The sequence below is a fragment of the Sminthopsis crassicaudata genome, chromosome 3 (genome assembly GCF_048593235.1).
Source record: "Sminthopsis crassicaudata isolate SCR6 chromosome 3, ASM4859323v1, whole genome shotgun sequence".
Taxonomy (NCBI): Eukaryota; Metazoa; Chordata; class Mammalia; order Dasyuromorphia; family Dasyuridae; genus Sminthopsis; species Sminthopsis crassicaudata.
The window spans coordinates 213914588-213941782 of record NC_133619.1 but is presented as its reverse complement, the minus strand read 5'-3'; the positions used below and the strand labels follow the sequence as shown (position 1 = coordinate 213941782).

Sequence of the window (27195 nt, the reverse complement as noted above, 5' to 3'; positions counted from 1 at the left end):
AAGCTTCAACATTTTGGTAAAATTCTGTGAGGCTACGTTATCTAATCCTCTGCATTAGATATGTACCCTAAAAGAGTATTAAGTACCATTGCTTCATCTAACCTACATACGTGCTATGACTATGTAGCTGTTTCATGTTTCCTACATTTCTATTCGGATTTTATATAATATTTTCTCAAGTTAACTTCAAAATAGGAAAAGAAAAAAACCATTGAAGTAAATCTTTATCTTAAGAGATAACTGTTTTTGCTTCTTTGTAGGTTTTTTGCTGTACACTTTATTTCCCCCCTCTTCCCTTATGTCAAATTTTTGCTTTAGGTTAGGTTTAGGTCTAAAACCGCCCCAAATACTTTTAGTGATTTTTCTTGGAAATCTCTAAAGTAAGTGAATTCAAAAACAAGGTTTTGATGGAATACTAGAAAATACAAAGTTGGGCACATTTGGAGTCACAGGAGGTAGGCAGGACAACTTTAGATGACAGCTGGCATTAATGAATTCAATTCCCCAAATGTAGTGGTGATATTCAAGTTTGAACTCATTGCTTATCTTTTTTTTTTTTTTTTTAAACCATATTTTTGAAAATGTCATGACCATGAAAATCATTCATACTATTGTTACCTTGAAAACTTGTCTTTATGATCACTGGCTATTTCAGCCTAGACATAGCTGCCAAATTAATTTCAGTTAACATATATAGATTTAGCTATTCTCTACTAAATTCTGTTAACTGCTCTTTTCTTGGAGTCTAGTAATATTTAATCTTAGGAGTAAAAACTTGCTGTGGCAATTTAGTTTCATGGCATTCTTCTTTCATTCATGGCTTCTTCTGCAAAGATGTGAAAAATACTGTGATATTTTCCTTACCTATGAAAATAGCCAAGAGTAGGCAGAAACGTAGCAGTACTACAACACTAAAACAGCAAACCTGTTTAAAGTAAGAAAGATTTCATGTCACATAGCTGAATAAATAAGCCCCAAAAGGCTTACAATGACTTGTAAACTTGGGGAGTTTAACAAGAAATCTTTTTAAGTTGGTGTGAACTTGATGAAGCTTTCATTTAATTGATAAAAACTGCAGATAGCTACAGAAAAAATTCAAAGACATGCTCCTTTTCAATATATTAATTATACATAACATTATGTATTATAAATATTATGATATAGTAATAGTAATTATAATAATTATATTAGGTACTTCATTCAAAAAACGGGCATACCTGATCCTCAGCCATAAATTTCTAAAAGAAATTTTTGTGTCACACTGAAATTGTGGAACTCTTCCTACGGAGGACATCATAACACATGACACCGCATATTCTTTATAACTGTACTCTTTGTAAATAAACAGAACAAGGCAATTTTTTTTTCCCCAAAAAGATTTATTTATGCAAAGCCAATCAAGTGCTTTTTTTGTTTGTTTGTTTGTTTTTTTTAAAGTAAAAAGCTGTTTTGTTTTTGATAAGAGACACATATGGATAGTCAGGCTCTTTAGTAACATTTCTGTTACTATTCCTGTTGCTATTCCCAAATAGCAAAAGTAAATACAATAGTACAGTAAGCTCACTTCAAAAAGTGCTTGAAATAATCAGGGATAAGGAATGCTTAAAATTTAACTGTACAATTTTTTTTTTGTATGTATTTGAGAAATCAAGCATCCATGTAGCATTACATTCAAAAAAAGATATTTTTAATGTATAGTAGTCAAAAACCCCAAAAGATAATTTAAATGAATGTTAGCCATTTTACAAATATCCAGCAATCTTTATTTCATCTTAGACATAAAAGGTTTTAAGATCCTTGACCCTCCAGTTCTGATGCCGCTATATCTGGTTCTTCATCATTGTAAATATTTTCAGCCTGGGAAATAATTGATAAAGTTTACACACAAAATTTGGCACTAATCATCACAAACCAACACTTTTTATAATTAGAGTGGGAAGACCTTTTTAAGACTGACAAGTCTTTATTACTATGAACTTAAGTTCTTAGCTTATCAAGCAAGGAATAATAGGAAATAGCTTTTAAATAAATATACATACATAATAAACAATTTTTTTGTAGTAAGGGAGGAATCATTCAGATTTACATGTCAGTTATTACAAAAATTATTACAAACTCTGTGCTAGAGTGCTTTACAAATATCTCACTTAATCCAACAATGGAGTTAGGTGCTATTGCCTAAGGTCACAAAATAAAGGTCAGAGGCTGACTCTAGTTGGCTATTCATTTAAAAAAAAAAAAAAAAAAAAATTCTGTGTATACTGTGGAAAGTCGCCTCAGAAGACCAGGGTTCAAGGTCTGCTTCCGGAGTATATTGCTTTTGGGAGGAGTAGTGCCCCCAAATAAGTATTTATTTCAAAGCACTTGTTTTCACCAGTAGAGAGGATTTTTTTCTTTATGCCAATAAAATCATTTGTATGTGTATGTTAAATCTGGGAGCTTACTCCTTTCCCCTTTGACTCAAAACTTTTATGTAGTTACTTAGGAAACCACATAAACAATTTTTAGAAAAGGTTGTTTATGTATAGGAAAATGCCTTCCCCCCCAAAAAAAATTCTATGACTTAGTGACACTTCTTTTTTCCAAAGCATTTTAAACTTGGGATGAGGCCCTATGTGGTTAGCTATGTGACATGCAGCTCAAAAGCCACGTATAACCTGCAAGCAGTAATTCATGTACAAATGAGACATGTCAAAATCCGACTCTCGGCACCAAGATGTCAGAATTGAAACGAGAAGCTGTTAAATATCACAACAGTCTCAAGATGGGGATGTGATCAGAATTCATAACATCATGTATGAAAAGAATGAGACTAGCTTCTTTGCATAAATATGGCTAAGGGGAGTGTTCTTAAAGCATAAAATAGGCATTTCCTATGAGTGAATTACAGAAGAGGGAAAGAATTGGAAAAAATGGAACGAGTCATATTCCAATATACCTAGCAAAAATAAATTTTTTTTTTTTTTTTGGGAGGAATAGCTACTGGCATAAAAACATGGGCAAACATGAGAAAATGCCCATTTTTGACTCCAAGATTGACCAAAGAGGTAAATGGTTAAAAACAGAAAAAAGGTCCTGCACATACTAAAAATATTTATACAACAAGCAGCAAATGAAGTTGATTCTTTTGTCCATTAACACAGGAATGGCTAAACTAACTGATACATAAATATAATGGAATATTAATTAGCCTACTATAAAACAATGAATGTGAAGACTTTGAGGCATGTTAAGATATAAACTGATTCACAACAAATTAAACAGGATCAGAAAAACATACATAATTTGTAAATGGAAAGAAAGAACAGCAATAATAAAATCCAAAAGTAAATGTTAAAAAAAACCAAAAAACAAACAAAAAAAAACAAAGCTTGGTCCTAAAGAAGAGATGAGAATCAACCTCATTTCTTCTCTCTATGGGAGACTGAATATGGAACATTTCAGAGACTCCTCAGGTTAGACTTTGATAATCACAATTATTTTCTGTTATAGCATTTAACAAAGTTTTTAAGCACTCATATAAATATGATCCCCAAATAATTCTTGTGCCTTATATTTAAAATCATGAAACCTATATTTACCTCTCATTTGAAACCTACAGATAAGACTCCCAAATATAAAAATAGCAGTACTCACCATTTGCCATATTTGCATGATGTTATCCTCAGAAACAGAACAAATTACCCAAGGTTCATTGGGATTCCAACTAAAATCTGATATCTTGGCAGTGTGTCCTCCATGAATAAACTGTTAGTAAAACATAAATGTTGGTAAATACATAGAAGACACAAGAGTCAGTTTTTTGTTAAGATGCTGTATGATCAGCATGATTCTGTTGTAAGTCAGAGTTGTTACTGCAAAATTTTAAAACTATCAAGAAAAATTGTTTCAAAATCTGAGGGAATATTATTACATCATGGTGTAGGCTAGAAGTTCCTAAAACATGCATGCTAGTTCGCTCTCAACATCAAGACTATAAAATACTACCAAATTCTACTTAAATATAGTCATTTAGTAATACACTGTTACACAATGTACCAAATAGAAAAATAAGGAAATACTCCTAAATCTCCAGGAGCTTCCCTTTGGTGTGTTCTGATATCATGGATTGTACCACTACAATCTGATAACTTGTAACCAGCATCACTGGAAGGCAAAGGTCAGGACTGGAAACCTGATTTGGACTTCATGAATCAAATGGTCAACAACCCCTCATTTTATTTCAGAGATGAGTCATCAAAGAAGGTGAATGACTAGTTGTTTCTTCCAGAAACATGGGAAACAAACAAAATGTTCAAATGCACAGAGCAGTCTCTACAACACAGTGACAAGGTATACGTAGATAAAGGAAAAGTGAAACAAGAAATGTGTCACAAGGAAATAAATGACAGACAAATAGAAGGAAAAATCGCTGTAGGCTGGCATGGTCTGGGAATGCTTCCTGGAGAACAGATTTGAATGAAGTCTTGAAAGATGGGTAAGATAGTCATAGCTAAGAAGAAATAGTCTGAGATCAAGTGCAGAGATAGAAGAGGACAAGGTACATTCAGAACACCAAGAAATACACATATACAGTTTTGTTTGTTTGTTTGTTTTTTTTAAACCACATCCTTTGCATTTGGCCTTGCACTAATTAAGTGTTTATGTAATTGATAATGACTTGCTAAACAAGTTCTGGGTATGGGGAGGGCCATCCAAAGAAGTTCACAGAAGATCACTGAATAAAAAGGTTGGGAAACACAAATTTTCAGGATATTGGATTTTAAAGTCTGACAAACAAAGGAAGTCTTTAATTTTAAAAAAAGAATTTCCAAAACAAGATTAATTTGGACATTCCTCCTGAAATATTGAGGACGTGTCTACAGCTGAACAGGAATCCAAAAATCTGGGTTTGGTTCTAGCTCTAATACAAAATTGCCAAACAAGGTAGAATGTTATTTGAACTTTCTGAGTTTCTGTTTATCAAAAGAGAAAAGACTGACTACTAGAAACAATAATCCCACAGGTTATGATGTGATATAGTGAAGCCTAAAATACCACTTATAATGTATTTACTGACCATAATCAGAAATGATAAGAAACATCACAAAATTTTAAGTGTATATGAAAATGATTCCATTATACACAACTATTAGGGACAACATAGCTTTTGTAGGAAGTAAGTTGTTGATTGTACCGTAAACCAGTGACTGCTCTAGTGTAACAAATTATAACAAACTTCAAGGACTTTCCAAATTCTCCTGGTACTGGAATTTTTGTGGTTCTGAATATTTCTTGAATAAGCAAGCCATATATAAAGGAATTTATATAAAGACATCAAGTCTTTTATATGTTAAAACCAAAAACATACCAGAAGTTCTGGGGGACCATCTTCAGCATCTTCGGCTGACTGTTCTTCTCCAATTTTACTATTAAGAAAAAGAAAGATAAAGAAATTCTTATAATCAGAATTAATGCAAAAGGAAAGCTATTAATTGCTGCCACAGAATGCATCTTTTTAAAAAGTTGTTTAGAAAACTATCCTTTATCTTCTAGAACAGTGAACAATGATATGCTCTTTACCTAAGAAGCAAATTGAACTAATATTTCATAGTATATATTGGAACCTGGTAGAAAACTATTGTTATTGTTAATAATGGTATAGGGAGGAGCAAAACAGAGTGAAAAGTATTTCTTTAAAAGACTCCACTGACATTCTTAATATATAAACACAACTATAAGAAGGTAAACATTAGTCCCAAAAGAGACACCAAAACCTGTATGCGGTTTTTAAATTCCATTTAACAATCAGTAAGTGAACAATAGTTTCAGACAGCAGTTCAGTATAAAAGAGGAAATATTTATTCAGTTTCCAGTTATGAATCTAAACCCTGCTATTTTCTTCAAACCTCTCTGATTTTCAGCTTCCTCATCTGTCAAAAGAAGTGATTGGAGTGTATCATCTCTACTGTCCCTTCTAGTCCTAATCTGCTTCATAAAGCCACAAAAATATTCTTCAAATTCTAGAAAAATTAGGGCATGCCACAATTATGAACAGCGGCATAGGCTAGTTTGAAGGCCCTTTCTACATTACTATCCATTTTAGTCCTTCTGTTCTTATTCAAGTCACATCTGACTCTTTTTGATCCTATTTGAGTTTTTCTGGCAAGATGCCAGTGGTCTGTCATGTCCTCTAGCTCATTTTGCAGATGAGGAAACTGAGGCCAACAGGGGTAAGTGGCTTAGGCCAGACCTTTTTATCCTTATTTTTATTAAATATAGCTAAGGTTTAGTGGCTGCCACATGTCAGACAATTTCTAGAAAGCAGTACATCAAAGAATAAAATGCACAAATGAAAGGAATTTTTATAGAAAACATTTTGCATAAAAGCCAACTTGTCAGAGTACTTGGACTGCCTTTTCCTCCACTACAGAGCAGCACTTGCCTTGTTTCTGGTACCTTCCATTTCATTCCTTCAGTTGCTTCTTGAGTACATTCACAATAATTGTGACTTTTGTTTCCTTTGAAAATATTTCAACTTAAGTGTGGCCAAAGGCCAATGTTCCTCTCACAGGGACCTCTCTTCAGTGGAAATTAAGACCTACTCTATATAATTGCTTTTCATGTCCCTCTTCTCCCTTCCTTCCACCAAAGTCCTCTTTTGATGTCTCTGAGCGAAATGAAGGTGACTGTGGTTTTGTGAGGGCTATTCAAGCATAGCCTGATAATTGTCAGGTTCTAATGAGCTGTTCAGGACATGATTCACTTGCTTTATGAGGAACAGTCTGGCTAAGTATCAAACAAACCTCTTGCAGGATGGACACTAGGTAATAATTCTGAGGCCATGGTGACCCACAATACCAAGGAAAATACAAAAGAGGGCAAAATCTTCTGTGTCCTCCTTTGATTTAAAAAGTGAAGGTGACTAAGTTGTGAGAAAAAAGATTACATAAGCCTTAATTTAATTGACAGTACCCTAAAAGTGAATTACTTTTGTTCAGTGACAAAATATGACACACTACTGGGAGAAATAAATAGCCATAAAGGATGACAATATTCTCAGAAAACACTAGAATTAAATGGAAAGGTAGTCAGGACTCACCCAAGAGGCAAGTGGTCAAATGAATGAACAACCTTGAAAAGCAATCAACTAAAAGACATATAAAATTAAAATGATTCTAAAATTTCCTTTCACACTTAACAAATTAGCAAAGAAAATAGTCAATTTTGGGAGTACTGCCAAAGGGAGTTATATTAAACTCTTGGTGGAGTTGTGAATTTATCCAACCATTCTGCAAAATAATTTGGAATTATATGGAAAAAAGAAATGACCAAATCAGACCCAGAAATGCCCTTTGCTGGACATAAAACCTAGGAGGCTATTAAAAAAAAGTTCTTGCAGTTAAACCAACAAAAAAGCCTTTTAATGGTAGCAAAATGTGGAAAATATGGACATTCATTGATTAGAAAATAGAAGGGAATTGGTATTATACTGTAAACAGTAATTCAGTGTTAACAAGAGACTTTTATAAATTGATGAAGAATGAAGCAAGAAAAATAGTATACACAAAGATTCAAATAATAAAAGGACACTATGATGAAACCAAGCACTATAAAGATCAATGCTAAAATGAGGACATGCTTGTTACCCATTTTTCTTAGTGAAATAGAGATTATGAGTATAAAAGATTGCATTTAACTTGTGACTGACTACATAGGTTGGTTTTGTTTTCCTTTTACCTCTGGGTTTGGGGTTATATAATCAGAAATTATCTGAATGTGGAAGCAAAGACATCATTAAAAGTTGAACTTAAAAGTAAAGTAAACAAGATTAAAATCGAGTATGCAGCAAAAACCAGGGCAAAAAACACTGGTAAAAATAGTTCCCAAAAGTCACTATAGCACAAGCTTATTACCTTAAGTCCCACACATTAAGACGTCGATCAGTACCACTTGAAGCCAAGATAGTTTCATTATGTGGAGACCAATGAACCTAGCAATAGAGTTTGAAAAATGAAATGCAATTAAAAAATTGTCTAAATACCTAAGATTATTATATGCTCTGCAAAATATGATCAGTTCTCAAATTGAAAATGCAGTGCATTTATAAGTTGCTCAGTCTATTTCACAAATTGCTAAATATCCCTCTTTGACTTGTCCTGGGGTATTTATTTCTATTTGAGAATTGCTTAACTTAAAGAAATCTCTCACTTAAGGAATTTCAGGCATTGTAACTAGTTAAAATGAAAATAAAAAAAGTTAAGGACAGATGATACATAAACATATACACAAGATTTTTGTTTCTTGAGAACCTGCCATCTCCTTTCTTGTTAGAATTTTTTCCTTCTTCTATGACTGAACTTAGGAATGTTTTCAAAGTTCCAAATTTGTCTTCAATGGCTCATATCAGATTGCAGAGAGAACATCAAGAAAGGATAGGGCCTGTCACTCTAAACCTTAGTTTACTGTCTAGTGCCTTGGACAATACCTGATATATGGTAGGCACTTAAATGTTTTTTGAGGATAACTCATAGCCATTTTTTCCTAGTATTTTTTTTTTTTTTTTTTTTTTTTGAGGCTGGGGTTAAGTGACTTGCCCAGGGTCACACAGCTAGGAAGTGTTAAGTGTCTGAGACCTGATTTGAACTCTAGTCCTCCTGAATTCAAGGCTGGTGCTCTATCCACTGTGCCACCTAGCTGCCCCTCATAGCCATTTTTTCTACACAGGCAAGCTACTGACCACCAACAAATGCTTATTTATTCTACCACTTATATTTAACTTAAGGTTCAAAAAGCCTTTCAGAACTAAATCTCTCCATTTAGAGTTCAATAATTCTCCAAAGTTTCAACTTAATTAAAATCAATAAAGGCCATAAAAATTCAACTAAAATACAATGAATAAAATTTAAGAGATTATAAAGATTTACTGGGTTTTCCCTCTTTATTGTAAAATTAATTACAGCTCTTTGCCAGTCACTGAATTACCACCCAAAAAGCCTATTACTGGAATTTCTCAATTACCACAAATCATACATTTAATACAGTAGAGTAAAATCTGATCTAATACTGAATTAATCTTGGTAAGCAAACCACTAAATAGGTGAACGCAGCATCAAAGCCAGCTCCAAAGTAAATTCAAATATCGTAAAGAAAAGAGAATAAAACTAAAAGGGCTTTACAATTCTTCAGTCTAATGTTCACATAAAAAAAAACTTATCATGTTTTACACACCTGGAAGATTTCATCTTTATGAGATTCAAAGGAGTGTAGTTTTAATTTTAGATTACGCAGATCCCACAAAGCCACAGTCTGAGGAGAAAAAAATGGGAAAACAATTTTAGGCTTTTGGGATAAATAATCACTAAAATGACATGCATTTACACATCCACAGAAATTTAAAAAATTTAAGAAACCTTATCAGCTGAGCCAGTTGCTAAAATGAATTCACTGTATGGATTAAATGATAGACAGTTGACCTCAGCTGTGTGTGCATCTACAGAATGACTTGGCTTAGATGTTGTATTGGACCTGGTATCCCAGCTGTAATTTAGAGAAGGAAAAAAAAAAGTGAAAAAAAGTATATATAAAGTATATACCCAGCCCCAAAATATAAATGACACACTTCTATTAACATTTCTATTTTAATAATAAATTGTTATTTATATTATAAATAATACATGTAACGTAATAATTTAAAACTATAATTATATAATATATTATACTTGACATAAGTATATAATATACTTATATATACTATATAAGTATATATGCAATATACTATAATATAAATATATTCAATACTTATTTATACATATATACTTAATGAAGTATATAATATACTTAATATATAATAAAAATTTAAAAATATGTTATAATAAATTCATAATAAAAATAATAAAGTATAATATAAAAAGTCATTTCTATTTTAATATGGTTAATTTTAAACTAGTTCTTCACTAAAATTATTCCTTGCTGTCATTACCACTTTAACAAACCCACTCAACACCCGATAAATTCTATATTTTACTTATGTAACATGATGATGAAAATCACAAAGAAAAATCGTAAGATCTAATTCCTGACTGTAAATCCTACCTTGGTAAGTAGAATAAACTTCTTGGTTTAAGTGCTTTGTTTTTTTCTTAGTCCCTCCCTCTATACATTTAACTCTACTCAAAAGCAGATAGGACCACAGATTCAGAAAATCTGCTCAGTTTAGAGATGACAATACTACCTTTTCAGTTTACTTTAATAAGAAAATTAAAATGTAGAAAAGTTTTAAGAGATTTGGTCAAATTAATATATGCATCAAATAGCAGTTCTGTGATCCAAACAGAATTGAGATATTTAGCTACAATCCAAAAGTTAATTCACATTTATATTATCTGTCAACAATAAGGGAAAAAAAAAACTCAAACCAAATTAGATCTTTCCATCTTACATCATAAGTTTCTGATCATCAGCAACAGATCCAAACAATGATTCATGCAGTAAATGCCATGCCACATCTTCTACAACAGCAGAATGACCAGTAAAGATTGCTTTGGCATCAACAATTTTGCCTTCCTTTGGGCCTGCATTTATATCCCATAAACAGACAGTCTGAAAATAAAACAATACATATCCATAAGAAATGAGTAAAAATACTCTTTTTAAAAATCCCTAAAAATTTACTACATAATTGAGCTTTGAAGGCCATCAATCTTTTTGGGAGGAAACTGCTTGCCAGCCAAACACAAGCATAAACTCTGGGAGGGCTTGGAGAAAAAGAATACTGAAGAAAGCATGCCTAGAAGCCCAATTTATCTAACAGAAAAAAAAGATATGTTGGAGTCATTCTGCAGAGGGCTTTAAATGACAAGCCTGTATTTTTTCTTAGAGGCAAAAAGGAATTACTTAAGATTTCTAGAATGTCAAACTCAAGGCTTTCTACCAATCATATGTCAGAAAGGTTCCTAGAACAGGATCTAGAAGATGGCCACAATCTGCAACAGTTATAAAAGTTGGTTCCTTTTTTTTTGAAATGTGATAAAGGAATGGTTATAATGTGTCAAAGAATGTTTTTTTTTTATTATCATCAATTTCCTTTGTGTAATCTTATAAATTGTTTGCACTTAAAAAACATTCTGCAAAGGGGTCCATAGGATTCATTAGTCAGAAGGTTAAGAAATCCCTTGGCTAGAGGATCCATTGAAAAGAAAATAGCATTTCAGTAATTTTTTTTTTCAAATTTATGTAATAATTTCCCCAATTATTTCCCAATTCCCACTCGGTGGTGGAATAGAATGTTATTTCAATCCACTGATTAGTTAAGTGGACAAAGGAATATGAAATAACTGTTTTTGATTATTCCACAAAACTACTGAATCAATGCATACCATACTAATAAATGAGAACTTATTTAATATTACTGCTACTAACAACTAATATTTGCATAGCATTTAAGGTTTGCAAAACTTTTAAAATTGTATTTATTATCTCATTTTATTCACACAATAACTGAGGAATAAATGAAGAAGTTGCTATTATCATTCCCATTTTACAGATTAGGAAACCGAGGTTAAGCAACTTGGCCTAGGATCACACATGCCAGTATGCATTTGAGATAGGATGTGAACTGAGGTCTTCTGGATTCCAAAACTGTTTCCACTAGTTGTCTCCTATTTCAAGGTATACACAATATATCCACACAAGAAAAGATGGAAGCACTTAATAATCCATTATTTACTTAAAAACTCAAGGCTTTTCCATCATAAATCAACCCTTAATATTTTCTTAAAATACTTTGGGAATCTGAAGTCCATAGTATATAGTGAACATAAGAACAGCCAACCATTTTTCCTGAAGCATTATCAGGAGCAACTCCTCAACACTACCATGTACTTTCAGACTCAGCTGATGGTTAGAGGGTCTTGATGCTGCTTTCTTCTTTGTTATAAGGAATGGCACTCTAGGTAAGGGAGTGGGAAAAGAAAGATTTCAGCATGAATGATTTTTTCCCCCAAGACAATTGGGGTTAAGTGATTTTCCCGGAGTCACAGAGTCACTGTCTTGCCCAGAGTCAGGAAGCTAGGAAGTGTCCGAGACCACATTTGAACTCGGGTCCTCCTGACTTCAGGGCTGGTACATGAATGATTTAAAAAAAAAAAAAAGATCATCAATAAAAATTTTTAAGTGTAACACTTTAGGCAACCATTTGAACATAAGATTATGAAGAACAAATTTCTCACATGGTCATCAGACGCACTTAGGAGATGTCCACTCAAGTTAGAGTTCCAGGAAAGACCATAACCTTCCTTTTGATGACCTCTTAACCTAAGATCAGGATTACATTCTCCACTTGGGTCTTTAAAAAAAAAAGAAAAACAAACATTAAATTGTACCTGTTGCATAAGTATGTGAGAATAATGACTTGAAATGAAGCTTTCTTACTAGTACCAAAAAAAGTTGCATCCGGTTCCAATAGGGACCATGTATAATTCTTATTTTAATACCTAGAAGGAAAACTACTCATAAAAAAAAGACAGACATATTCTGAACCAATCTGAATACAGGTTAATTTTCCTAAAATAAAATCTTTTTGACATAAAAAAGAAAAACAAAAAACTCAGCAACAAAAACATGTATATTGAAATAGAATCATGTGCCCCCCCCAAACAAATCAGTTTAAAGGAAAAACTACAGATTATATATGAATGAGACATGCTTTAATAGCATTGTTGTTCTTCCCCATTCCCATTTAAGCCTTATTTTGCCAATATTTAATGGAAACCACCTATTATCAAAAATAAAAATTCAGGTACTTCAGAAACCTTCAAAATGTGTTCTTATAGACCTCATATAGAATTTTTTAAAAGTTACCAAGGACTTTAGAGGTCATCTGGTCCAATGTTCTAACCAATTTGAGGGATACTAGCCACAAAATCCTTGTCAAGTAGTCCTCTACTTGAGATTTACTGCCAGATAAATAAGGTCATTACTTCACAAAGCAGCCCATTTCATCTCTGAACAACCTTGCTTGTGTTACTATTTTGCCTTAGAACATGCCTCTTAAAACAAAACAAAGCAAAACAATTTAAATATCTGAAGATCTTGTATGGCTTCTGCCACTAAATTACTATATGACTAAAGGAAATTCAGTTCAATTTCCAGGGCCTGTTATCCTAATTAAGTCTGCCCAATCTCTTGAAGCTAAGTCGCCAATTCTTTGCCATTCTGCCTATGTCAAGGTTTCAAGACTTTTCACCATCCTCGATCACCCACCTCTGGGCCACTCTAGTTTTACTAACAAAATAATCCAAGTGTTGTTTTAGTGGCATAGGGTTATAAGCCTATAGTTATCTTTTAAAAGTATTATATTCTAAAATTCCATAATTTAATTTAATAGCTTTTATTATTATTTTTAAAAGAACATTGTCCCATTCCCCCTTTTTAATTAACTTTTAGAAATGTTCATTTGAATTTCCTTTTAAATAGTCAAAAATTCAGCACTAGATATAAATAAAATAAAATGAAATGAAACAAAATCAATAAACCACTACAAGTATAGACACAACAATTATTACTTACCTGGTTTAGAGGGATGTTTTGTATAATCGAAAACCAATACATCAGAAGATGGTGTTTTTGTAGCAATAATACAAGGGTTCTGGGGCATGTAACGTGCACGATTTACTTCTCCTTCGTGATTTATTTTTATTTCAGTTTCAATTTTTCCAGTTACAGATCCAAAGCCCCCAAATTCTAATTTTTAATGGGAAAAATATACTGAGAATTAACAGACGAAAGCCAATTAGCTCAACCAACAGATTTTAACTTGAATAACTCAAACCAGGACACAACTGACACGTTTCAAAAAATAAAGCTTTAAATTTGTGTCTGCCTTAAATTTCATCTGGTGCCAGACACCAAAATTATTTGAACCAATTAGCATTAAAAATATCACTGATGGATATTTCATGTATGCCAACTTCAAGGACTTTATTCTTACCAAGAAGGAACTGGCTGCTGGAGTAGAAATACTAGAAAGCTTGAGAAATCATCATTGTGAAAGTAAGGAATAGTTTTTAAAAATTCCCCTAAAGCAACTGGGGTTAAGCCCAGGATCATATAGCTAGGTACTGTTAAGTGTCTGAGACCAGGTTTGAACTTGGGTCCTCCTGGCTTCAGGGCTGCTGCTCTATTCATTATGCCACCTAGCTGTTCCCTTCCCCCAAAGATTTTTTCCCTGGATTCTGAGAAATAACTGATTAGATGCCATAGACTAACAATTTACAAAGGAAACCAGCATAGAAAGATTGGGAAGCTCTCAAGAATAAAATTTTGAAAACACAGGTTTTTAAAAGGCATGTACATGAGGTATAATTAAATATGGAATCAACTCCAGAGAAAGAATTGATAAAGTGTAAATGCAAATCAAAGTATACTACTGTTTTCCTTTTTTGTACGTTTCCTCTTATAACTATTATGACAATATTTTACATAATTACATATGTATAGCTTATATCAAAAATTGCTTATGTTCTTAATGAGGGGGCAAAGGAGAGAGGGAATTTGGAACTTAAAATTAAAAAAAAAACAACTTAAAAATTATTTTTAATCAAGTAAAAAGAAATATTTTAAATTTAAAAAAAAATAGGGAAAATGTGGAATTATCCTATAATCATAACAGGAATAATACAGTTAAAAATCAGTTGATGTGGTTAAAAAAAAAAAAAAAAAAAAAGCTAAGAACAAAAAGGGATAGAACTAATGTTCAACGTGGATGACATTAACATCCAATTGAAGAATAAGTAGCTTATTTTGTTTTCCCTGCCCCAAAATAGAAAGGACAGAACAAAAATAGGTAAAAGACTTGACCCTGAAGATGAATAGGCATGGCAAGAGAGCAGTTAGCTGCCCAGTTGCCTTTGATGAATTTAAAGCATCGAATCCAGTTAACTACATTCTGGGATAATGAAATAACTAGAAAATATGACAGCAATCACTTTTGAAAGGTCATAGAGAATACTGGAGAGAAAGTAAAGGGCTAGAGTAGGACAAAGAATGGACCCTACGAACTACAGGTCACCAAACACAATTGATTCTTACCATAATTTAAGAATAGTTAGTAAACATCTGGAATAAAGAAAATATAGTGATTAAAAAATTATCCCACTTTTGAAGAACTGATGGAGTCTGAATGCAGAGTGAAGCATACTATTTTTCAATTTCTTTATTTTTGTGGTATTGGGTTTTTTAATCTGTATTTTTATTCACTACATGACTAATATGGAAAGTATAACCTATAAACAAACTGCTTATTGTCTGGAGGGGAGGGAGAGAAATTTTGAGAGTCAATATTTTTAAAAAATGGATGTTAAAATTTGTTTTTACTAAAGAAAAAATATTAAAAAATAAAAGAATGTAGTCATCAAAGAGCCAGTACAGCTTCATTAGGAACAGGTCATACATGTTTGATTTCTTTTTATGAGAGTGACTTCTCTATCCTTCCTTGTAAGTTAACACTTAGAATATTATGCAATTTGAGGTGAAAGCTCACCCAGTGTCCAGGATTCTGAAGAGAGCATGAGATGTGGGGATGATGATTAGAATGCAGGTAGCATAGTATGGAGCTAGCTGAGAAACAAAGGTTATAAAATTTAGGAAGTCTGAGAGGACGTATTTTGAAATCCCCTAATATAAGGATAGGAGGTAAGCAAAAGAGGAAGACACAGAATCAGGTGCTGAGCTCCTTAAGTAAGTTTCAAGTCTGTGGGATATTTATAACGTTTCACCATAGCATGGGATATATGTTAATTCCCTAGATCTATTCTTAAATCTAGTCAGGATTTAGTCCTGTTTCTGGACATTACAGATGATGCTGCTCTAATAGTTGTATGTCCATCATTCTTGAAGATAACTATGACATCAGAGAGGTGATGTCATGACAAACAAGTGAAGTGGGATTGTGCAAGGTCATCAGCCTTTTATTCCATTGGAGCTATCTGGTCCAGTGGCAAGATGTAGATCAGAATGACTGGAGATGGCTCTAAATGCAGTGGCCTTTTTTTAACTAAGGTCTTTAACAGGTCTCTGTTTGAAGGCAATGCCTAATTAATGCTTAAAGTCAGAGAAGAAATGAGGTAGAGAAGGGCCTCTTTTGCCTAGTCAAAATTATATATATTATAGATGATCAAGTTGCTTAATAAGCAACTAAATAAGTAACAATGCCAAAATGAAAAAGACTGTTATTTTACCAGAATGTCTAAGAATGAAGGCATATTGGCAGTCATCTATTCTTACTTCTTTCTGGACAAGAATCTTCTCTATAACAGACCTCAGACAAGGCCCATTAGTTTTTATATGCATCCTTCTAATAAAGAAGAACTCGACAGAGCCCAAGGCATCCCAATTATTTCTGGACAATACTCATCAACAGAAAGCTTACAATTGCTGCTTTGCGACTTCCAACCACCATTTCTATTTCTACCCTCTGACAAGTTTGATCCCTGTTTCATGTGATGGATCTTCAATAATTTGATGAAAGCTATGATGTCCTTTCTTCCATCCTCATACCCATGTCTGCTGCCCAAGTAAAACACTTGCCGCTTCTTCAAATGATTCTGAAGCAGCACTCCACGATCTTCACCACTACGGCCACCTCTCTCAAAATTCTCTCTAGTTTATCAATATCCTTCCCAACATACAGTGCTCAAATGTGGTCTGAACAGGGCAGAATAAAATGTGACTATCAACTCCTTTAGTCTCTAAATTCAATAAAGAAATGCTTTAACTTTTTATGACACCTTATCATAAACCTTCAAATCTTTTTTTTTTTTTTTTTGCATAAACTGCTGTCTAACCATGCCTCTTCAATTTCTATTTGCCAAGGTTTTTTTTTTTTTTTTTTTTTTTTTTAAATCTCAAGAGTTTAAGTCTTACATGAGAATTGGCTTAATTTTGACTGCTGTGCTATTTTTAGAACAGGGTTCAATTCTTGACTTGAACATTTACTAAGTGTAGGACTTGTCTAAGTCCTCACTTTTCTATGTCTTGGTTTTCCCAGTTGCAAAATAGGAACACCATGACTTTTGCTCACTATCTATCAAAGTTACTTTTGATCAAAATTCTAGTTAAAGTCCTCTACAGGATGTCCCAGAAATTTCAGTGCAGCTTTAACCTAGTAAAGCTTTACATTCCTCTTCTTTTTGTTCCTAATAGCATCTAAATCTTCAATGCTCACTAACCTTTCTTGTCTCTGAAATCAGAAAAAGTAATTACTTTCATAAATTTTAGCATTTAAGAATGTATTGTCTGGCAATACTCATTACTTATTTTGCACACCAGTTCCTTGAGGTCAGAAGTCAATCTTATTTCATATTGACTAGAATACATAACATATTCTTTTCCCAAACCTTATATGTGTTTATATGTATGTACACATGTCCCCCCCCACACACATACTACAGCTATAATGTCACTTTTAAAGGCAGAGAAAACAGATTTGAATCAAATATTAAAAAACCTTGCAGTAAGCATATCTTTACCATGGCAATGCTGTACAATTATTTAATTTTTTCTTTCAAACAGATCACATTTTATTGTCAAGGCCAATGTTAATCTATTATATTACTTCTTTTGCATCCCCTAAAGCAGTCTGGCACAGTGATATGTGCCTAATACATTTACTCTAATACTTGCTGAATGAAAAAGATCAAAGCATGATGATGGATTGTTATATGTACACCTTTAATCACTTGCCTAAAGGTTCTTCCTCTGTGTGTGCATATTTTGGGACTCTACGGCTTTTGCGGGAAGAGATGACTTCAATGTCTGAAGGACAATTTTGGTTTGATGGCAGAGCAAATCATGGTTCATCTACATTTTAAGTCTCCTCTCTCTCTCCCTGCAGTATAAGGATACGTAGAGTCAGGGATTTTTGTTAGAGTGAATGTCTATCACGTGAAAGGTATCAAAGAATACATTTGCTAAATAATTCTTAATTACAAACTGATATACAGAAACAGGATGTAAAGAACCTTTTATTGCAACGATCTTTAACTAGGTCCACTGCAATGCTTCTTTATTCATCCAAAGCATAAAGAACATAATTTACCTTCTTTTTACTTCAATCAATATGATTACATAATTTTGCTGTGCTATAATACCATGAAGCTCTCCAAAGCTAATACAGTTTGTAGTTACTGGTTTAGTATTGTACACTTGTATTAAATGGCTCCATCATTTACATTTGCTTGGATTTTTGCCCTGGCCTTGTAACTGTCAGTTTTTGTTGCTATTAAGGAACATGCTTCTAAAAATCCCTCACTTCTATAATTCCATGCTTCTAGAAGCTACTGAGTTGATAAACATAATAATATATATACCTTAAAAAAAAAACAAAAAAACAAACAAAAAAAAAAAGTAAGAATTCAGTTGGAGTTCTTTATTTTTTTCCCCAAATAGTTCAGTTTCTTGGCTAAGTAATCCCTGGCTAAGTGAGTAGCTAAGGGATGAAGAGAGGAAACATACTTCATTTACGTTCTTTTAAAGTACACTTCTAAAACAAAATCACAAATAATTTCTATTCAAGTTCCTGATTAATTTTAGGAAAGTAGAAGAAATTACAGTAAAATTTTCATTTCCATAGAGTAATTTTATATAACTTTTCTTGTGGCACAATATAGTGATGAATTAGTAGCGAGGAAGACCTGGGCTCAGATCTTGCCTCCAACACTTATTAATTATATGATGCCAAGTCTTAGTTTAACCATCTAAAAATGGAGTTGGACTTAATGACCTCTACAGCTATGATCCTAATTTCCATTGTCCTCAAAACATACCATTTGAAAAGATTTTGTCAGAAGAATCCAGGGACAGGACTTTGACACAAAACATGTGACTTCCTAAGGAATAACAAGTAATGTGTCAACCTGACTTAAAATACCTTAAATGGCTTTACTCTGCTAGAACATACCAAATACAAGATTATTTGATTTGCTAAGAAATAATAATAAGACTATTATCACTCTTTCATATATTTAAAAGTTTTTCTCTGCTAGTACTAGAGCCAAAAACCAAAACTAAATTCTTCATGCATTTTGCCACATTTATTTCCTTTTAAAATTCACAACTGCTCTTCACAATTCAACTGATACTATACCTCTTTCTGTCTGTCCTATAGATATCAAAAAATATTCTTGTTATTTATTTGGCAATGTTCCCTGAACAGAAGCTTCAGGTGTTTTTCCACTCACATTATACAAAGATGAGGTCCTCTGTATGGGTGCTTGTGTCCAAGCCCTGCTTTTCCTCATCAAATTCAGCTGTTTTGCTTCACACAAGTCTCAGCTAAAGATTGTTACTTCTTGGAAAATTAGGTTTTTTTTTACTTAGTAACAAAATAGATGATTACAATAGTACATAAAATAGTACCTGTCCATATTATTTTAATTCACTTACAATTATCTAAGCATATTATATTATCATATCATTATTACTATTCAATATGATGATTATATAAATTCAGAGTCTTCAGTTTATTTTTATCAAAACAGACTCTCATAAAAGCATATGCTCAGAAAATATAAAATCCCTTTAACACCTATGATAAATTTATAGGATACCTACCTCCTTTTTCGCTATCATAATGGGAAGCATCAAACTGTGCATCATCATTAGGAATCTGTACTCGTGCAACGACTAAATGGTTCTGCTCATCAGAAGTATGAGTCCCCAGCACTAGCCAATGAAGGGCATAATCTTTTCCTTCTGGTCTGTTTTGAAAAGAAAAAAAAAAAAAAAGAAAAAGAAAAAGAAAAAGAAAAAGAAAAAAAAGCAAACTAAAAATCACAGAAATCTTAGCATTTAGTTACTGACAAATGCAATTTAGCTCTAAAAATGGAGACAAAAGCCATATCCATATATGCAAGACTCCATCTCCCACAGTGGTATTATGCAGACCCTCATGTTCAACTTGATTCAAGATCAGCAAGAAATCCTCAAAATTCAAGGAAGATAATTCAGTTGATGAGAAAACACACTGCAATGATGTGGAGATTTGAGTAATACTGGTGTAAGATTTCACTCCCCGTAATGTATCAAAAGATACGTGGCACATATTTCATTTAGAAGCATTTTTTGATGTTCCTAGTACTTAAGGGCACTTCTCTCCCCAAGAAGCAAATCTGTAACATTATATAGTAACTATGTTTGTATAACTGTATTATCTAGAGAAATGTTGCTATTTATGATTCCAAAGTAAATTAGCTAATCTGGAACTCTTCCCTTCAAGTTGGGTTATCCTATTAAGCACTAATGTTTTCTAAGTGACAGCTGTCAAAAGTCTTCATGAAGATAAAAAGCAAGGATGTGCAGTGAATTCAATTACTTCATGCCCCACATCAGTGCAGCCACTAAATGATATGCAATAAACTAAAAAATGATTTGTTGAAATTAAAGTTTTGCTCCAACTTTTAGGTGAAAGAATACGTACAATCTCTCTTATGTTTATAATTTGGGGAGGAAAATATTTAAAGGGAATGACTTCAAAGAATTAAAGGGCAATATGTGAAAAAGTAGTAATCATAAACCATTTAACAATGGACAACCTATAGACATACAGAATGCTATTTAGGTAGTTGGTCAATATTTTTTAAAATATAAAAAATATTTGGTTCCTTCAAGAATTAGCTATAAATGTTAAGGGTTTTAAACATTTTCCCTGAGTTAAGAGAAAAATTTTCTTCAATATAACAGAGATATGAACTTATTTGGCCAATTAATTATAAACTTCTTAAATGCCAAGTCTAACCAATGCAATGCCTGAGAAGTAGAGAACTTAAAAGAATAACTTCTGCTTTCTAAAAACCATTTCCTCTTGGCTTTTCTGTCACTATTCATTAAGGAAAGCAGTTCAACACTGGACTTTACAGGTGATTTTTCAAATATTGCATAAAATCTTGAAATATCTGAAGTTCTGATAAAAGATTTCTTTTGTTTTTATATAGTAATATGGACATTGATGAAATCATGGTTCTTTTATTTAAGAGGTTTTTTTAACCACATAATAGAGAGCATTAGAGAATGGATCTATGATTAATTTCAATGGTGAAGAAAACTGTCAGTGAGAAGCATCTATAAAGGTAGCCCAGCAGCTTCTATAGAATTTATACTCTGAACCACATTATCGATTAAAATCCTATAAGGATTATATCACAAAATTCTTTTTTTGGTACAACATAACAGTCCTCGAGAAATACAAATTTCTTTTAAAAAACTAAAGCTAAAGACATACAAAACTATGAAATAGATGACTTAACTTAAAAATAAACAGAAAGAAGTCCTGTAACAAAGGTCACAGAACTTTGGGCTTTGATTCAAATGACCTGAATTCAAATCCTGCCTCTCACATGATTAACCACTGACCTAAGAAAAGTTTTTAATTTTTTGGTGTTTCTGGCAACCCCCCAGGGCTTGTGCTATCTGGCTGTGTTTTGTACTGATAAAAGAAGGATTTCTCTACACCTTTAAAAAACCCAAAGAAACAGAACACATAAGTTAAGAGTTATGTCAAGAGGAAAAATGTAGAGTTCTAAAACATTACCCCTCAAAATATCCTAAGTTTTTTCTTTTTTTTCCCCCCCAAATCAACTACCCTCCATTCCAGCATTACCAGTAATGGACCATGAAGCAGGTAAAGAAAAGAATAAAATTATATAAAATATATTAGAGAACCTATATTGTTAACAAGCATGTTAAGAAATGAAGCATATATAATTAATTATTGATTTCTGAAAATGACTCTTGAGAAGTTGATTTTATGTCATATTTCCACCCCACCCCCCAAGGCTGGGGTTAAGTGACTTGCCCAGGGTCACACAGCTAGGAAATGTTAAGTGTCTGAGACCTGATTTGGTCCTCCTGAATTCAAGGCTGGTTCGCTATCCACTGCGCCACCTAGCTGCCCCCTATGTCATATTTTAATGACGAATAGAACAGATAATCTTCACAGAGCATACTGCACTTCTCTGAATGTGGGAATTTACAAGACTTCAAACAAAAATGAAGGTGACATAAAGTTTCTAATTGGAAGAAGAAATGGGGTGATCATTTCTTCATTATTTTTCTCAGCTCCCAACTCCATTTGATATAACTTATGTAATTAATCAAAAAGTACCAATCCTAAGTGAAATAGACTTTCTTGGCAAACACATTCATTGAAGAAGATAATGACAAAGTAATAGTTTTTGTTTTGAAAGACATTTCCTAGTAACTAAGCCAGAGTAAAAGGACTGTTCTAATTGCTGATATAAACTATCTACTGAATTACATTTATGAAAATGAAGATAAAAAAAGTAAAAACAGATTGAAAGTGATAGCAAACTATTTTGAACTCTTAGTAAAAATCCTTAAACTTCATGGAGGAATTCAATAGCAAGAAGAGTCTGTAGGAAAAAAAAAACAGGTTTTATATATAAATGCTAATTATCTTTATAATTATGCCCCTCCCCCCATACACTAGGAAATGAACTTGGCAAAACTGAAACAGAACATTTCTTAAAATTTAATTTAGCCAAGAATTGAACTAGTAGATATTTTTGGAAGCTATTGTTTCCAAAAATACTCATAAATTAACTAGACTCCTTAGGGCTGGAAAAAAGGTATGAAATTAACCTTTACTATTATGTATCAATGGGTGTAACAGAGAAATTGTTCACATAATGTTATCTCCCAACCATCCAATCATCTCCTTAATTATCTAAAATGGATAAATAATGACCTCAACAATCTCTTTACTACCAGTAAGCAGATTTTTGCTGCTTTGTCAGTTTTGCCTGTAAAGAAAAACAAGGAACAGGTCAAATTCTATTAGGTTCCAAAACATTAATGTAACAACTTATTTATCCACCAGATGGTATATTAGATGGAACTCTGGGCCTGGAGTCAGGAAGATCTGAATCTAAATCTGGCCTCACTCACATTTGTGATCCTGGACAAGTTACTTTTCAATTTAAAAGGGAATAACAATAGCACTTACCTTCCAAGGTTGTAATAAAGACCTGATGCGATACTAGTAAAGTACCTGGCAAATATTAAGTGCTATGAAATATTGGGTATCATTCTCCAATTGATAAATGGTCAAAGGATATAAACAAACAATTCTCAGATGAAGAAATTGAAACTATTTCTAGCCTTATGAAAAGATGCTCCAAGTCATTATTAATGAGAGAAATGCAAATTAAGACAAGTCTGGGGCAGCTAGGTGGTGCAGGGATAGAGCACCAGCCTTAAATTCAGGACCCGAGTTCAAATCTGGTTTCAGACACTTAACACTTCCTAGCTGTGTGACCCTGAGCAAGTCACTTAACCCCAGCCTCAGAGAAAAAAGAAAAAAAAAAAAAAAAAAAAAAGACAACTCTGAGATACCACTACTCATCTGTCAGATTGGCTAAGATGATAGGAAGAGATAATGATAAATGTTGGAGGGGATGTGGGAAAAGTGGGACACTGATACATTGTTAGTGGAATTGTGAATACATCCAGCCATTCTGGAGAGCAATTTGGAACTATGCTCAAAAAGTTATCAAACTGTGCATACCCTTTGATCCAGCAGCACTACTACTGGGCTTATATCCCAAAGAGATTTTTGAAGAAGGGAAAGGGACCTATATGTGCCAAAATGTTTGTGGCAGCCCCTTTTGTAGTAGCTAGAAACTGGAAAATGAATGAATGCCCATCAATTGGAGAATGGTTGGGTTAAATTATGGTATATGAATGTTATGGAATATTATTGTTCTGTAAGAAATGACCAGCAGGATGAATACAGAGAAGCTTGGAGAGACTTAAATGAACTGATGCTGAGTAAAATGAGCAGGACCAGGAGATCATTATATACTTCAACAACAAGACTATATGATGATCAATTTTGATGGACGAGGCCCTCTCCAACAATGAGATGAACCAAAGCAGTAATGAACTGAACCAACTACATCCAGTGAAAGAACTCTGGGAGTAACTATGAACCACTACACAGAATTCCCAATCCCTATATTTTTATCTGCCTACATTTTTGATTTCCTTCACAGGCTAATTGTACACTGGTTCAAAGTCCGATTCTTTTTGTACAGCAAAATGACTGTTTGGACATATACACATATATTTTATTTAACTTATACTTTAACATATTTAACATGTATTGGTCAACCTGCCATTTGGGGGAAGGGGTGGGGGGAAAGAGGGGAAAAGTTGAAACAAAAGGTTTTGCAATTGTCAATGCTGGAAAATTACCTAAGCATAAAATTTTTGTAAAAATTAAAAAAAAAAAGAAAAGAAAAAAAAAAAAAAGAAATATTGGCTATCATTATTATTCTTAGGGAATGGATATATGAGGATTGACTATATTCAGATGTCTTTCATCCAAACATACTGAATTCTTTCACCAAAACTGCCCCTAAAATCTGAAAAATGAAACCACAGGCACTTCCACTTTATTTCTTTCACAATGAGCCACTTCTACAAGAATTGAGAAAAATAAGTCCAAGAGGGAAAGAGCAAATTATTTGCTAAAGAATATCATAAACTCCTACCAATTAACTGGAAAACAGAATTAACAGAATTAACAGAATTTTCTTATGTAGAATAAACAAACTCAGAACCTGAAAACAATAATCTATTCATCACAATTCACTTTCAAGATTTAATCACATGTATCCAACAATTTGTTAAATACCATGCTATTTAATTCTTTTCTCTGGAACCAATTTTCATGTTTGTACAATATATTCAAGTATAAGAGTATTCTTAAAATCAAATATGTGTAGGGAGCTAAGAAGGAACTACAATTTATGAAGAATCTAAGCTTTATAACACATTGACATGTTAAACAACCAATTTAAGATATCTGTAAATAAAAAATAATGGTTAGATTATGAAATACATTATTAGTCTCCTTGGTCTAATTTTAGCCATTTTGATTAAGTACCTAAAACTTGAAACCTATAATGTAATTTTATTCTTATATAGTACTTCAGCTTATTTTAGAACTAGCTGAAAAGAATACTCATATGCATTTAAAAGGAAACTAAAAATTCTACTTTAAAATATCCAATACTGAATTACAAAGGCACTGTACAGCAACCTCTCTTTACTTTTACCTTTACCTTTGTCCTTTTCTTTCTATGCCTTCTACCAAAAAACATCTACCTGTAGTTTTGAGATACTGCCTAAGAAATATTTCCTACAAAAGTATCCTTATTCACACTGTCTTTATACTCTAACCTTACACCTTTGTCTATTTCTTTCCTAAATAACTTTCATCTTGAAAAGATACGCAATGCCACATATCTAACTTAGACTATGTACATTATACATTACCCTCTACAATTTGAAGAAATCATAAGCTCATGAAACAATTCCAATTTATTCTAAAATTCTAAAATCTACTAACCCCTATTCTTAAAACAAAACATATGCAATTTTTTGCATGAGAAATTAAGAATTACCTTTCCCCTCATGCCAATATCTGTTTTGTAAAAGTAACTTTACTCTTTGTAATTTAACTGAACTGTTTAAATTTTAGTTACCTAGTTACATCAGGAAGCCACTGAACAGTAAGACTGGGCCATTCAAGGGCATGTGTCATAACCAAGTCATACAAAAATGGGGTATTCTTTTTCCATATTTTATACTCTTCATTGATAACCCGTTCTTCCACCGTGTCTTCAAACACTGAAAAGGAGAGAACATTAATTAATATGTTTAACTGTTCTAGGAAGCAAAACCCTCAGAACTGGGAGATATAGTTAGAATGTGAGTTTCATCCCCAGCACTACAGTTACTTAACAGACACTTAATGAATGATATATTTATTCAGTACTAATTTACAGAGATGACTTTATTGGAGAAGTGTTTTAAGATTTAAAAAAATTTTACCCTTTCAATCCTATTCTGGCCCTTTTAGTTCTGCATAATTATTACAGATGTATAACCCCAAAAACTTTCCTGGCAGTTTTAATATTAAGTAATTTATTTATTGCATAAAAGAAGCCAGTATTTTACAAATATATGGTTTGGCCTCTATGTAAGCAATGATTCAGTGCTAACGATTTCAATAATAATTCAAGGTTAATGATTTCAAGTTTAGTAAAGGCTGAAATCTGCTATTTCATCTTTGTGTCCCCGGAGCCTAGCAGTGCAAGATGCTCTCTTAATTACACAGTAGGGGCCTGATGGAAAAGGCAGCATTCTGACAAGATAAAAGGAATACAGATTTTGGTGACATTTCCATATTTCCCTGAGAAATGAGTAGACACGCACCTCCCTCCCTGACCGTGAATATTTGTTACAAGGTTTTTTTATTTCCCAAAGGGGGAGGAGTGGGCGAGAAGAAAGGAAACTGTATTTATGATAAATTTTAAAAATCAAATTTAATTTAAAAAATATATGCACCTCCCTTCTTTGCTAACTTGCAGGAACAAAATGAAAATCAGGGCGCTCTGAGACCAGGGGCTGTACCCCAGGCTAGGGGTAGCTAGGACATTGTAGAACCCTAGTCTGAGGGATGGTGTTAGAATGCCGCAGGACCAAGGACACAGAAGCAGAAGGATGGGGGTGGGGGGGAGAAACGGGGAGAAAGCACTAGTCTATTTCCCAGCCCCTCCGGACCGTGTCTCCGCTCCGCTTCCCCAAAAAGCCCCCTACTACTCTCCGCACCGCCCTGAGCACTATTCGCGCCTTCCAGGGGCTGACGCGCCGCCCTCCTCCCCCCTTCTCTTTCCACGATCCGCGCGTGCACGTGTGCGCGAACTCCTCCAAGAGTAAGATCTCACCCCACAACCTCCCCACCCCGGGCCCAGCTTACTCTCTTTATTCGCCATCTTAGGTCGGGCAGTGCGCCCCGCCGGCCGTCAGGCCCCTCGGGCGCCGTCTCGATCTCCCCTGCTCTAGCCGCGCGACGCCAGCCGGCCGGGGCCGCACCAGACTGCCGCGTCACCCAGCTCCCAGGACTAGAAGTCCTGGACGCTTCCGCCACTAACCTTCCTCCTCCTCTTCCTCCCCGCTGCCCCACTGCCCCAATGCCTGGAAGCCAGGCCTAGCCTTGCTCCTTCACCCGCTGCGGTGGCAGCTCTGACCCCAATCGCTTCCCTCTTTCTTTCCAAACTTGGAACGAGACTTTCAGTCCGCGCCTACCAGCTCGCTCCAGTCGCAAACACGCAGGCGCACTACGTGCCCCCA

At 33.7% G+C, this 27195-nt stretch overlaps 1 protein-coding gene across 1 annotated transcript; it reads right to left on the bottom strand.

Moving 5' to 3' along the window:
• Positions 1–1358: 1358 nt before the first annotated feature.
• Positions 1359–27195, bottom strand: RBBP7 (RB binding protein 7, chromatin remodeling factor). Its single transcript, XM_074299908.1, has 12 exons — positions 26822–27195; positions 25545–25689; positions 19591–19736; positions 13549–13722; positions 12210–12325; positions 10421–10581; positions 9393–9519; positions 9211–9288; positions 7896–7972; positions 5351–5408; positions 3637–3747; positions 1359–1857 (listed from the first exon to the last, which is right to left on the bottom strand). The coding sequence occupies exons 1-12, from the start codon at positions 26835–26837 to the stop codon at positions 1789–1791; spliced, it is 1278 nt and encodes a 425-aa protein (XP_074156009.1). The 5' UTR covers positions 26838–27195; the 3' UTR covers positions 1359–1788.

Coding starts and splice junctions, on each gene's coding strand:
- RBBP7 (XM_074299908.1), bottom strand. Junction 10,582..12,209: donor TAAGTGCGTCTGATGACCAT/GTGAGAAATTTG, acceptor TTTTATTTTCAG/ACTGTCTGTTTATGGGATAT. Junction 9,289..9,392: donor CAACTGGCTCAGCTGATAAG/GTTTCTTAAATT, acceptor TTTTCTCCTCAG/ACTGTGGCTTTGTGGGATCT.